Source organism: Castor canadensis, chromosome 3 (assembly GCF_047511655.1).
Source record: "Castor canadensis chromosome 3, mCasCan1.hap1v2, whole genome shotgun sequence".
NCBI classification, from domain to species: Eukaryota; Metazoa; Chordata; class Mammalia; order Rodentia; family Castoridae; genus Castor; species Castor canadensis.
The window spans coordinates 175725902-175739910 of NC_133388.1; the positions used below are offsets into that span (position 1 = coordinate 175725902).

Consider the following 14009-nt stretch of genomic DNA (forward strand, 5'->3'; position numbering starts at 1 on the left):
CCCTACTTGGAAGAATCTCTGCAGTACAGAAATGAAAGGGCAAATCAGTAGCTTCATTAGAAGCACTTCAAGTTTTCTTCAGCACAGTAAGTCTTAGGTTTTTAGGGCTGGACCCTAAGACTTATGAACTAGTGCTGAATGAATTTCTTTATCCTACAAATTAGTGGGTAAATGAGGAATTCTCTACAAATTATGCTTCAAAGGATAAGTAAACTAGATAACAGAAAACTAAAACATCAAATTTTGTAACGCCTTCTGAAACTTTGTTACTTTCTGGGTCAGAGTGCTTTAGTCTATTTAATTAATTACTGTTCCCTGAATAGTTCAACTAACTTGAAAACTAACTCACAGATGTCTGAGGTTTGCATTATCTCAAGTTGGGCAAGGGATTATTCCCACTTGCGAGACAGTCAACAGATGTCCTATCTGCTGATGTTACCCTAAAGGGAATACTTTTTTACTCTGTTTATTACATACTACAGATGATGTGAAAAAGCAAAGTAGACCATTATATAATCGCTAATGAACACAATTCTATTATTCTGAGTGCCTGGCTTTAAAAAAAAAAAACAAAAACCTAACTTAGCCCAAATCTAAAGGATGTGGCTTCTAAGAAATAGTCTTAAAATAGGGTAAAGTATAAACACCATAAAATGTCCAAATTAAGTTAGTTATATCAGATTAAACAACACTAAAATTTGAAGAGTTAGCAAGGATGGATAAAATATTCTATCCTTCCTAAAAGGGAAGATTTAGCAAAATCTTTAAGACCGCTCTGTAAAAATCCTATTAAAGACTTTCAATTTCATAATGGCAGTTTAAATCTCACCAAAATACAGATTATACTTTACTGATGAACTTTAATAATTTTCTAACAAATATGCTATCTGCAAAAAACAAAACAAAAAAAAAACAGTAACTGCAGAGTTGGGATCTTTCTGCACAGAATGACTACACTTCTGTTATCTTCGACTCCTCTCATTCACTCATATATCTGTTGACACACTTCTACAACTTAGTCACCTCTTCCAGAACCTAGGAATATGACATTAAATCAAACAAATAAATCTGTATTTTCATTGGGTTCATATTTTTAGGCAAGACTCAAACACAGTTTCTCTTTGCTTTCATACAACCCAGATATGTAGGGTTTTCCCATACCAAGCAGTTCTTCAGACTGTCCAGACACCAGCTGAGTATCATAAGAATTTAATTCAAGTCTGTCACTATCTGCCTCAAGTTGGTTTCAGATCCCAAATATTAAGAGCTCAGTCCCCCAAGACTGCCCTACTTCAGATGTCAATCACTAGTCCAGGTCTCTAGTGCTTCCAACCAACCAGTTGTACATCAGGGGTATCCTCTTTGGGTTTATCAATTTTCTCAAATACATATTACTTAACACTTGCTAATGTTATATAAGAAATTATAAATAGGACACAGAAGAACAGATAAAGAAATGTATTGGTCAAGATATGGGAGGGAGGCCTGCCACCATACCAGATCCTCCAAACATTCAGAATCCCAAGGTTCAACAAAGCTTGTGGTTCAAGACCTTTAATAAAGATTAATCATTTGCCCTACTGAGCTGGAGGTGTGGCTCCAGTGGTTAAGCACCTGCCTATCAAGTGTGAAGCCCTGAGTTCAAATCCTAGTAACACACACACACACACACACACACACACACACACACACACACATATCTCTCCTGCCCAATCCCCTCCTCTCCAGATGTCAATAGGGCTTAAAATTGACTACTTGGTCTTTCTGGTGAGCAGCCCCAGCCTAAATCACCTCATTAGCATAAACTATGCCCTGATCAAATGAGGTTAATTATGAATAAACAAAAGCCACTCCTATTAATCAAGAAATTCTAAGGGTTTAGTAACTCTCTTGACAGGAACTGGGAATAATGATCACATACATTTTACCTTGTACCACAGGACCCTTTAAAGTGTAAAAAAAAATTTAAATTGCCAAGCTCACAGCTATAATCCTAGCTATGAACTGAGATCAAGAGGATCTCAGTTGGAAGCCAGTCCAGACAAACAGTTCAGGAGACCCTATCTTGAAAATACCCAACATAAAAAAGGGCTTTGAAAGAGTAGCTCAAGCTACAGAGCACCTGCCTAGGAAGCATGAGGCCCTGTACCATCAAGAAAAATTTTTTTAATACTGAAAAATAATGAGGGGCGAGGTGGCCCAAACAATGTATACATATGTGAGTAAATGTAAAAATGATAAAAAAAAAAAAAAAAAATCACGAGGGTCCTAAGAAACTATTATATTGATAATTACACACGAAAATTTCAAACTGAGAAATGTTCAAGAGATTTCTCTTAAAAATAATAAACACATTACATACTAGCATAAATTACATTTTTATGAAAAAGTTATTTTCCAAACGGAAAATATCCAATCAGGATTCAAAATTGGCAGTTTCACATTTCTGTAAAAAAAATACCCTTTCAAAAACATTTAAATCAGAACAGAAGAATCACATTGTTTTACACTTTTGAAAAATCTTTTTAATGTGTGGCTTAATAGAAGACAGGTTATCATATCTGCTTTTTTGCATTCAATATTTTATGTTATCACAATCACTGAGCATCTAGAAATCTCTACTAAAGGCTCGTGAAAGAACAAGAGTAAAACTGGCAAATAATGTTTATAAATTATTATGAATAGTTTTGACCTTGGACAAACTGAAAAAATATTTAAGATGCTCTCACTTTAATAAGATAATGAAGAAAACTGATGTGGTTATAGGTTGTGGAAGGCACTATGAAGAAAAGGGGGTGGGGAGCATGTAATGTGGAGAGGCAGGGAGGGAGCCTTCACTAGGGGGATCCAAGAAAAACCTTTAGACATGAGAAGTGAAGAACAAGCAATCAGCCCTATGAAGAGAAAACTTGGTAACTGTGATTTTAAAAGATTTTAAAGATGAAGATTTATCTTTCATAAACTACACACACTGTACTTTAAGGAGAACAAAAAGGCCTAAAAATGGATGAGAACTAAGATGAGGGTGATACACTTTCAAGTTTTTTCTAAAAGCACTAGTAGATAATAATAAAGCCAATCAACTGGCACAATCAGTTTTAACTTAAAATAATATTGCACAATTCAAGACTACCAATTTAATATAATTTTTGAAACAATGTATTAATGAAATCCTTTCAGAAAAAGTTTAATGTGGTTTTTAATTAACTACGTTTCTAAGAGTATTGTCAAGGTTAATCTTTACCTTGTAAACATAAGCTATGAAGCCAACATCCAAAATCCATCGAATAAAGATAGCAACTCTAATGAAGTTCAGAGATAAAAAGGAAAAGGCTTTTAAAAATGTATCTGTGACTCTGATCCTAGCAATATGCCACTCTGAAGTACCTCATTCCCCTCAATGCCTACCTGTATGTAGAGATACAGGATCAAGTATGTTTTTAAAAGTTTAAATACATAGCTAAGCTAGAAGAGGAAACACAACCAGAGCAATGCCTTATAAGTTAATACACAATGCCCAAAGGCAATTCAGCCCAGATATAATTCCCAAAAGGGAGAGTTGAATTGTAACCCAATCTCTGTCTCTGGGTCAGGACATGGGGTCTAAGTCAGTAGGCAAGTAGACACGGCGACCTTTGTGAAAGGTTTGAACTCCATGAAAATTACTGGTGGGAACGACAGTATGTTATAGTTAACACAAACTTAATACAAGTCAAATTCCTGCTCCTTAAAGTATCTATCCAGGAGAAATAAAAACATATGTCCACATAAAGACATTCACAAATGTTCATGACAGCATACTCACAGCAGCCCAAAGGTGGAAGCAAACTAAAAGTCCACCAAATACAGATGTATAACAAACTGCAATATGTCCATTCTACATAATATTACTTACTCAGCAAACAAGGAACAAAACATCAATAAGCATTAACAGGGAAGATTATCAAAAGCATGCAAAGTGAAAGAAATCAAACAAGACATATGTACTGTATGATTTGATTTACAGGAAATTCTAGAAAAGGCAAAACAGTGACAGAAAGCTGATAAGTGGTTGCCAGGGACTAAGGTAGAGAGAAAATACTGACTGCAGAAAGACACCAGGAAACTCAGTGAGAGAAAGTCTACATCTTGATTATGGTGGCAGCTACACAGTTGTTCAAAAGCATGAAATTTCAAACTGTACATTTAAAATGAGATTTTGTTGTGTATAAATAGTACTTTGGTTGAAAAAAAAACTGTACATATTTTAAAGTCCAAGCAATTAGGTTAGGAACTACTGTATCTGTACATTATATATAATATGATAAAATATATAAATTTAAGTTGTTTATAATAAGCCTCATTATCAAGGACATATAAAACTGTCTGTTTTGGGGTAAGGATATAGCTCAGTGGTAGAGTATCCAACACCTGTGAAGCTCTGGGTTCAATCCACAGCACTGCAGCAAACAAAAAACAAATATAATGGAAACAAAAGAATAATGGCAATGGACTAAAACACATGAAAGTTTAACATTTTAAAAATTATACTGTTTTAGAAGACAAAAGTTTAAAGGTAAATATTTTTGAAACTTTAAAGTAGTTTTAAATTTAACGAAGTTATTTAGGTAAATAGATAATTTCATTTTCTACCAAAACCTTCTGATATAAAACTAATTCACCAAAGAAACTTTATTACAGGCAGTAAAATATTTACTATCTCTAGCCAGGCATGGTGGTGCATACCTATAATCCTAACACTCAAGAGGCAGAGCCAGGAGATCTTAAGTTAGAGGTTAGCCTGATCTCCTCAGTGAGACCCTAATCAAACAAACAAACAAAAAAATTTACTAACTCCTATTTGCCCCCAAAAGACAAGGTTAAAAAAAAATCCACAATATCAAAAAGTATACTTCTCCAAGTGTTCCAGCCCTAAAAACACTCAAACCTGAAGTGAAGATATTAAAATATTAGCAGTATTTTGTGTCTATTTAAAGGCATTTTCCTTGAAAAAAATTCCTTAGACCTGGGCATGGTGGCATACATCTGTAAAAGAAAAGATATTGCTCAGGTGGTAGAGTATCTACCCCATTGCCAAAATATTCTTGGCATTCATCAAAAACCCAAAAAGATAGGGTAAATAAAGCTATTTATACATGATAAAAAGCTATTTTATATATATGCAGTTACATGTTTGTGAAAGAACAGTGTTGAAGGACATAGCTTTTCTTTACAAATATGCATTATTTACTTAACTACAATGTTTTAAACCCAAAAGACGTCAAATAAAAAATTAACGAGAAAAACTATTTTAAATATAGCAATCACTATGATTTTGCTTCATGGAGTTCTACATATTAGAACAAATTTAATTTCCTTTGTTGACAGTGCTAAGTGGACAGAATCAATATATCTTGATTTTAGCATGTTCTTTTGATGTTAGAAAAATATCAGTTGAACAAAAGCAGTTAAAGTAGAATTGAAAGGACAAGAAAGGGAAAAATACCCACACTCTATAAGACAAAACACCTGGCTTTAAGTCCTAATCTCTTGTTGATATATTTACTCTTCAACTCTATCCACAGATGTCACTGCATACACATCCACAAATTACCAGATAGTGTGCATATGTACACACGTCACTGTAAAAGATAACTTTTGGAAACAGAGCCCTGTTTAGAAGATGCTTAACCTGTGCCCATTATAAATCAACAAGCTTTGAGTACTTACTGCCAAGAACATTCACCAAGAAAAACAGTCCACCCAAAATACATAACACATCACTCAGTAAATCTTACTTACCACTATAATGACTACCATTACCATAATAACCATTTCACCTATTCTCATTCACTCATCCATCGATGTGTCCATCCAACAAACATTTAGTAAATGACTAAAATGTGCCAAGTACTCCAGGGCACTGACTGACTCTTGTCTCTCCAGTTTAGTCCACTCCTCAGAGATCTTTTTTCAACCTAATAAAATGCAAATTATGCCAGGCTCACACCAGTAATCTTAGCTATTTGGGAGGCTGAGATCGAGAGGATCAAGGTTCAAGGCCAGCCCAGGCAAACGATTTGCAAGATTTCATCTCATTTCCAAAATAACTAGAGCAAAAATGAGCTGAAGGTACACCTCAAGAAGGAGAATGCTTGCTCTGTGAGAGCCTGCTATGCAAGCCCAAAGCTTGCATATTACGATTTATTAAAAATCAACAACCAGACACCAAACTTACCAATTATCTGGACTTAGCACTATCTCTTATAAAAACCAACACATGAAGTTTTAGAACAAGAATTTTTTTTTAGTCTGCATTAGAAAATCAAGAGTGCAATCACGCTGATATACTCAAAATGTTCTGTATAGGTTTGTATGTAATTTTCCTTTAAGAGATCATTATCCTGGCTAAAAATAAAACAAGTTTTTAAGAGTTTTTTAAAATTCTGAAATGAAAGAGCAAAGCCCAAACTGCACTACTTGCTGGCCAGTTGAATAAGAGGTCAGACAGGATGCACAATTCCTCGCTGGATTTACTCCAATTTTGCAGCTTCTGGGAGGTAAGACCCACAATCTGAATTTCTCACATCAATCACTGTCAAAGAACAGCTATTACTGTAGAATTTTATTCTCAAAGAAACGGTAATGCCACAAAATCTCCCTGTAGCATATTCTATAAACTCAATATCTAGACTTTCACTTAATTCTGGCTTCTTTCACTGACTGATCTGTGAACTTGGCAGTTTTCTTATTTGGTTAAGCCTGGGTCATTTTTTCTACATTGAACAAAGAAGGTAGTTATTGCCAAAATGTAAATTCAAAAAGCAGAAAGCTGCATTAGTCTTAAATTTAACACATTTTATGGCTCAAGTGGGATAGGGGTTTCATTTCATAACTGGCTGAATCAAATAATAAATGGGATTTAAATCACTGCTGTTAAGTTTTGACGTAAAAGAAATTCAAGTAACTTCAACAGGGGGAAAAAGATATTTTGCTCCTGGTACATATGGGATTAGTTACAATACTCCAATATACTTAGTCAATATCACCTTTATATTATTTCAGTTTGAAAGGACATATTTCGTTATCATTCTCTTGGATCTAGTGCTCATTGATAGTCCACATTTCTAAAGCCAAATCAACTAATAATTGTTGGGAGAAAGAGAAGAATGGGAATGTAGCATCAAGAAGTCCAAAAGAATGACTTCTTTCATCATAAAAAATTAAGTCACAAGAAAGTACAATGATGTAATCGAATGCACAAATATACAAGCAAAATTTAATGATACTAACAAGATGTTTAATTTGTAAGCTGGGGACATGGCTCAAATGGTAGCACACCTGTCTAACAAACACAAGATCCTGAGTTCTCCCATGTGAAGCTGGAGTTGAAAAGTAATTTTTCTAAAATAACATCAATTATTAAAAAAAAAAAAAGACAGAGGGCTAAGGGGTTAGCAGAAGCCAGGTGTCAGTGGCTCGTGTGTAAACCTAACAACTCAGGGGCTGATATCTGGAGGACTGTGGTTCAAGGTCAGCCCAGGCAAAAAGTTAGCAAGACACCACCTCAACCAATAACTGGGTATACAAACTACATGGAAGGCTGAGATCAGGAGAACTGCAGTTCCAGGCTAGTCCAGGCAAAAAAGTTTGGGAGACCCTATCTCAGCAGAAAAGAACTTAGGCATGGTAGCAAGCGCCAGTCATCCCAGCTACAGCGGGAAGTATAAAATAGGAGGATCACAGTCCAGGCCAGCCTGGGGGAAAATGTGAATCCCTCTCTCCACACTAAACCAGAGAAAAAAGGGTTGGAGGTATGATTGAAGCAACAGAGTCTGCCTACTAAGCAGGAAGTCCTGAGTTCAAACTCCACCAAAAAAAAAAAAAGGCATAGCTGAAACAAAATTCACTCTCTCTCATAACAAAAAGAACTTCAGAACTATTATGAAACATCTATTTTTAATATATTTTAACTTTTATTACACTCAGAAGCACTGAGCACTCCTTAAATAGAAAACGTGCTAATTTTCCCTTTTGTGTTCATGTGCATGTACTACCCAATGTAACAGCTATGATTAATAGACTCAATAGGTCAAAAGGGCTTCTGTTTTCCAGTATAAAAAGGTAGTAAGCCCATAAGGTGATCATTCACTTTCCTGTTCAAGAAGTCCTCTGGATTGAAACTGAAGATTTACATATTTCTGCATAAAATGTAAAATGGTGTTTTCTTTTCTCCAAGAGGTATAGAAAAACTTAAATATCAGACAAGAAAGTTTGATTTTGTGTGTAATGTGATTTTCCAAAGGTTTTGAGTTTTAGGGCTACACCTGTCCTATAAGAAGATAATGTACTTAGCGGCCTTGTCTGTGACACACAAGTCCAAAACAACACTTTTGCAATAGTTGAGACAGGAGAGATAGAAACAAAGAGCACACACAATAGTTATAAGCTCAAAGAACTATGTAAATGAGCTTGGATCCCTAATAAGCAGCAAATACTTACTGAATTGAATTAGTGTGACAAGCATACCAACATGTACACTTAAATTAATTTTTTAAATAAGAACTAAGATTATTAAAAACCGTAACACTCAGTTGGCAACAGAGCCAACTCTGTAGATGGGAGAGTAAATGGTACTACATGACTGTTCAGGAAAGTAATTGGAAACATGCTTAAAAACATACATAACCTTTAACTCATTAACTTCAACTCTATGTATTGGCAAAAACGTAGAACGATAAACCCCAAATATTAGCCAGCCAACCACATATTATAAGCTTTAAAAGAAGAACTAATGTTCTTCTTTGTGTTTTTTTATAATTTCTCCAAAATTTCTTTACAATGCATATGTGTTAGTTTTCCTCCTTAAAAAAAAAATTGTATTTTAGCATATGTGTATTGTGTCATAGGTAAATATCTGTCAATTACATCAAATGAAATGAGTTGGGGACAGTAATAGGAGAAGATATAGAAAGTACAAAGGAAAAATATCTCATGTAATTATCAGAATACAATGAATACCAGTGCTATTTAGAGACTAGGTGCTATTTGGGGAGAAAATAAAACCTTGAAACTTTATGTCAAGAGGTTAAAAAAACCTATTTTGACTAAATTCATACTGAGTTATCACTGTTTTCCTGCATCCAATTTTTTTTCTTGTATGCTTGGGCTTGGTACCAATATTAACAAAACTATAGGCCAAGGCATGGCATCTCATACCTGCAATCCCAGCTACTCAAGGGCAGACACTGGGAAGATCACAGTTCAAACTCAGTCCAGGCAAAACGTTAGCACCACCTTTCAACAAATAAGCCGGGCATGGTGGTGTGCACCGTGATCCCAGTTATGAGACAGGTGGCTTAGGTAGGAGGATTAAAATTTGAGGTCAACCCCAGGCAGAAACGCTGAGACACCATCCAAAAAATAACTAAAGCCAAAAGGGCTGGGAGCAGGACTCAAGCCGTAGAGCACCTGCCTAGCAAGTCCAAGTTGCTGAGTTCAAATCCCAGTACCACCAAAAAAAAAAGAAATACACTTTTCTGCTTTATGTAAGTACCCATTTCAGTCCTTTTAGTTTTGATAAAATAAGTACAATTTGTCATCAAACAGACGGGTAGACAAATCTAACCATTTTAAAGAATAGTATTCTAAAAGTAGTTTACAGAAACAAAACTATTTTCCCTTGTGATATATTACCTCATACCTTGCCAAATGAAATAATAGCAAAGTACCACAGATTACATATTTTACTAAAACAAAATTATGAACTAATTTTGAAGAAAAAGCAACCAAAATTTCATCTAAATACTAAAATCGGAAGCTTTCATCTAAGGAAATACCTTAGATAAGATAAAGTAAAATTCAGAAAACCTGACCACACTTAAAAGACTGAAGTCTAAAAATGTATTTCATATATAAAAAAATAATAAGGAACACTGGATCATTTCTATTGATATTAAGTCACATCTGTCATATTTGTACCTTAGTTTCCTTATTTGTAAAATGGGGATAGTAATGGTTCCTATTATCACACTTGTAAGCAATACTATGAATACAAAAATAGTCTTGGTGATGTTTCACTTACAATTCTCTAACTTTACAATGGTGTGAAAGCAGTGGAAAGCAAGTTTGGAATTTTGATCTTGTCAAGGGTTAGTGACACACTATGAGATACTTTCTCATAGCACTGGGCAGCAATAGGGAGCCCTAACCACTCCATCGAGAGGATAGAAAACCAGGACTCTACAGGATTCTATATTGGTAAACGAGGATGCTCAGTAGACTAGGTGTATTAAATGCAAGTTAATTTACAGTATTTTCAACTTACCCTGGGTTTCTGGGGGAGCAATCCCACTGTTAGGTCAAGAAGCATCTGTATAAGTACTTAGAACAATACCTGGTACATAAGAACGAATATCTATCGAGTCTTGAAATGTATAAAGCAGCTTTACTGATGAAAGACAGAATGAATCAAGGATGGCAAGATATGATCTGAGTTCAAGTTACATCATCATCTTACAGGCAGGTAGGGAAAACAAAGGAGACATACAGGGAGGTGAGATGGAGAAAAGCTGACAGAGCTGTTAGACAAGACTTTTCTTGAGATGTAACATTTAAGCAAAGAACTAAAAATTAAAAGTAACCACTGACAAGAACAAAATACTTAAGAGTCTTTCAGGTGGCGAAAACAACTGAAAAGTTAACCTAACTGGAGCCTAGAAAGTATGAAGTTTGAAGACAGGCAAGAGCAGCAGGACCTTGAAAACCATGGTAGGAAGCTGGGATTTCATTTTAAGTCAGTAAGGTTCATGGCATATTTATGGGGAGAAGACGGATTTAATATGTTTTAGAAGTAGAACCAACAGGATTTGGGTTGGGTGTAGAAGAAAAAAAGTAAGTGTAGGTTGATGCCTAGATTTGCTGACTTTGTTTAAACTGATAATGAAGAACAATGAGGCAGGAGGAGATCTGGGAGTATGGCTTAAGTGGTAGTTTGCCTACTTAGCAAGCACAAGGCCCTGAATTCAAAATCCCAGCACTGAACAAAAAAGAGGAAGAAGTCTGTAATTCCATCTTTGAAATGTTCAATTTGACATGTCTATGAGATATCCAAACAGTGATGTCAAATAACAGCTATGTCTGGCAGAAAATGTCAATCTAGGAGTTATCAGAATAAAATATTTAAAGCTATAAGAAAGGATAAAAGTAACTGAGAGTCTTCTACTATACTACAAATAGCAGCAATTAGACTTATATAGGGCCTACTTTGTCCCAGGCACTGTTGTAGTTACTGACACAAATTTCAGTCTATTTTTTTTAATCTTAGAAGAACTCAAATGAGGTAAATAAGATATAAAGAGATATATAGCTTATCTAATGTCATTCAGCTCATTTTAAAACAGTTCAGTTCCACAGCATGTACTTTTATCTATTTTATTTATTTCCAATGTCAAGCAAAGCTAGGAGAAAAGCCAAAACCCCAAACCCTCAAGTTTGAATTTAAAATTGAATGGGGCATTGATAAGCATTTTACAGACAAGTAAATACAGCCTTGGAGTAAAACAATTATAGGAAACGTTGTTAGTTACTGGTGGATGCAGATGAGAATGCATGTTTAATGATTACCAGTATGGTGCTCTTTCTACACCTCCAACCTACCGGTTGCCTTTTTCAACTCTGGAAACTAAGTAATTCAAAAAGTGGTTTTGTGACAGGCACAAATTTAATAATAGGTTCCTAGGTAATGACTTAAACATTTTCCAACTGCATAAATGGTACTTACTTTTACAAGTATAATTCAAGCTTATCCACCAACTACTTTGCTATCTCTAAAGACATCATTTAATCCTGAACACACACCTGAAGCCAGATGAGCCCGTGAAAACTGTCAGGCAGTAGAAAAGATATTACCGCTTTTTCAAACATGCAAGTGACAAAGCATTCCAAAGTTAAGTTCTTGCCTACATCTTTCCAACTCTGTCATGTATAGATATTAAATTCAGCAATAATCACAACTACTCAGTATTAAGTGGTTACTGCAGGTCGCCACAGTTTTTTCATTCGATCAAAACAATAATTCTATGATATAAATGCTTCTCATCCCCACTTGTCAGATGAGACAAGAAGGCTTAGAAAAACTAACTTTCTCAAGACAACAGAGCTGGAATATGAAATTAGTTCTGTATTAATTTAGGTAAATTCAACAAACTCAACCTCATGCTAGATTAAAATTATCAGTTTCCACTTAAACATAATCATCTGAAATTACAATTTTCACATTAAAGATACCTTATTACAAATGTAGGTCTGCACTAATAAAGAGTAACCTAAAAGATGTGAGAGTAATGGATTCTTTTTAAAGAGAGAGGCAGGAAAAATACTATTAAAGCCAAAACATCTCATCATTCTAGATTTGCCTCTTCCCTGTTCAGTTCATTCCCTTATCCAAGAATTCCATACATGTCCTAGTCCGTGAAATGGAACCACGAAATACACTTGACTATTCCCAATGGCAGTCTCTTTGTTATTCCGAATGGACATTACAAAAGAGGTTTCCCCCGCCCCCCAATTTTGCAATTTCAGATAAAGCGCTTAACTACTGGCTCAAAAAGTGACTCAAGTGAATCTCCACTTCAGAAGTTACACATATCAAAAGCCGAGTCAGGAAAGCAATGTAGTCTCCTTTACCCTCCCCTTCCCACAGCCCTAAACTAGGGTCCTAAATTCTACTCTACACCTCTGTCACTGCTTGTCCTCAGTAAGTCTCCTTCGCTCACCTAAACATCTCCGAACAAGACCCTAACTATCTGTCACACAACCCTAAGTCTTTCACCCTTTTCTCAGCCCCCAGTTCTCCCCTCAGAAGACAGAGAAGGCTGTCGTGTCTTTTGTACAAAAAGTGAAGACCAAACAGACGGGTATTAGGGGAACACCTTGAGCCAGTCCCACCAATCCCAGAGGAAGAGCGTCTGGCGGGACCCGGCTGGGAAGTGCGCTCCCCACGTGGGCCTGTGCTCACGGAACTCCACTCACCAAGCCATCTATCTGCACTTGCTTCACGGCCGAATCTCCAGAGCCGCCCTTTCCTTTGCCTTTCCCTACCGCGCCGGTGGTGGAACCCGACGAGGTGGCGGTAGAGCCGGTGCCTTCCTTGCGGGACGCCATCTTTCCAGCCAGACAGGAAAAAAGAGAAGCACGAGTCGCCGGAAGCGGAAGTAGAGCCTTCGTAGCGTTCGCAGTTTGGCATTCGAGGGGCGGTGCCCGGTGGGGCCACGCCTCCCTGGTCTTGCCTCCTTGCCGGCGGGATGATTTGCGCATGCGCAAAGCGCGTTTTTCGACTCCCTAGCCATCGACATAGGCTCTAAATACGGGATTACTCTCCATTAAACCGAAGTCGATGTTCACATTGTAGCTCGCATTTCTGTAACGTCTTCTACGTGAGAATGCTTTTATTTCTAATTTCATTCATATTCCTGATCTTGAAGGCTATCAAAGGCTGTACTTTCACTAAACATATGAGGAAACTGAGATTTGATTTCCCAACGTCATTCTCTTAATTAGGGACAAACTGGTATTGCGTGGGCTCGTTTTATGCAACTTTAGATTACTAAAATTACATAGTCTCTATTACTCAGATTACATAGAAATTAATTAAAACAGGCAAACTACATCAGAGCTACAAGAATTAATAGCCTTTAGCTATTAGTTTCATAAGATTTACATGGGTAAAATACCAAAGAAGTTATTTTATGTAATATTGAAATGCTAATGCAGAACATATTTCCTACAAATCCTGGTGATTTGGGACATGTAACTCTGAAATATGTATCTCAAGCCTTTAAAGAAGTATGTGACAGCTGTAGGAAGTCATTGTAAATAAGTAATTTAAAACATTTCTTCCAAATGCTTTTTTTTCCTATCCCTTATTTTCTAAATACTCCTTCAATCAATACACATTCTGAAGTGATGAAGTAGTTATACCAATGTAGGGCATATCCTGTCCTAGAGTTTTTTGTTGTTTTTGTTATTGA

General features: G+C 36.0%; 1 protein-coding gene across 1 annotated transcript in view; it reads right to left on the minus strand.

Annotated features, from left to right (window-relative positions):
- Window positions 1-13180, minus strand: part of Eif3h (eukaryotic translation initiation factor 3 subunit H) — an 85315-nt gene extending 72135 nt beyond the window's left edge. Inside the window, exon 1 of the mRNA XM_020166457.2 lies at window positions 13012-13180. Within this exon, the coding sequence (XP_020022046.1) occupies window positions 13012-13143 (132 nt within the window). The 5' untranslated portion in view covers window positions 13144-13180. The remainder of the gene's footprint in view (window positions 1-13011) is intronic.
- Between the last annotated feature and the right edge of the window lie 829 nt (window positions 13181-14009).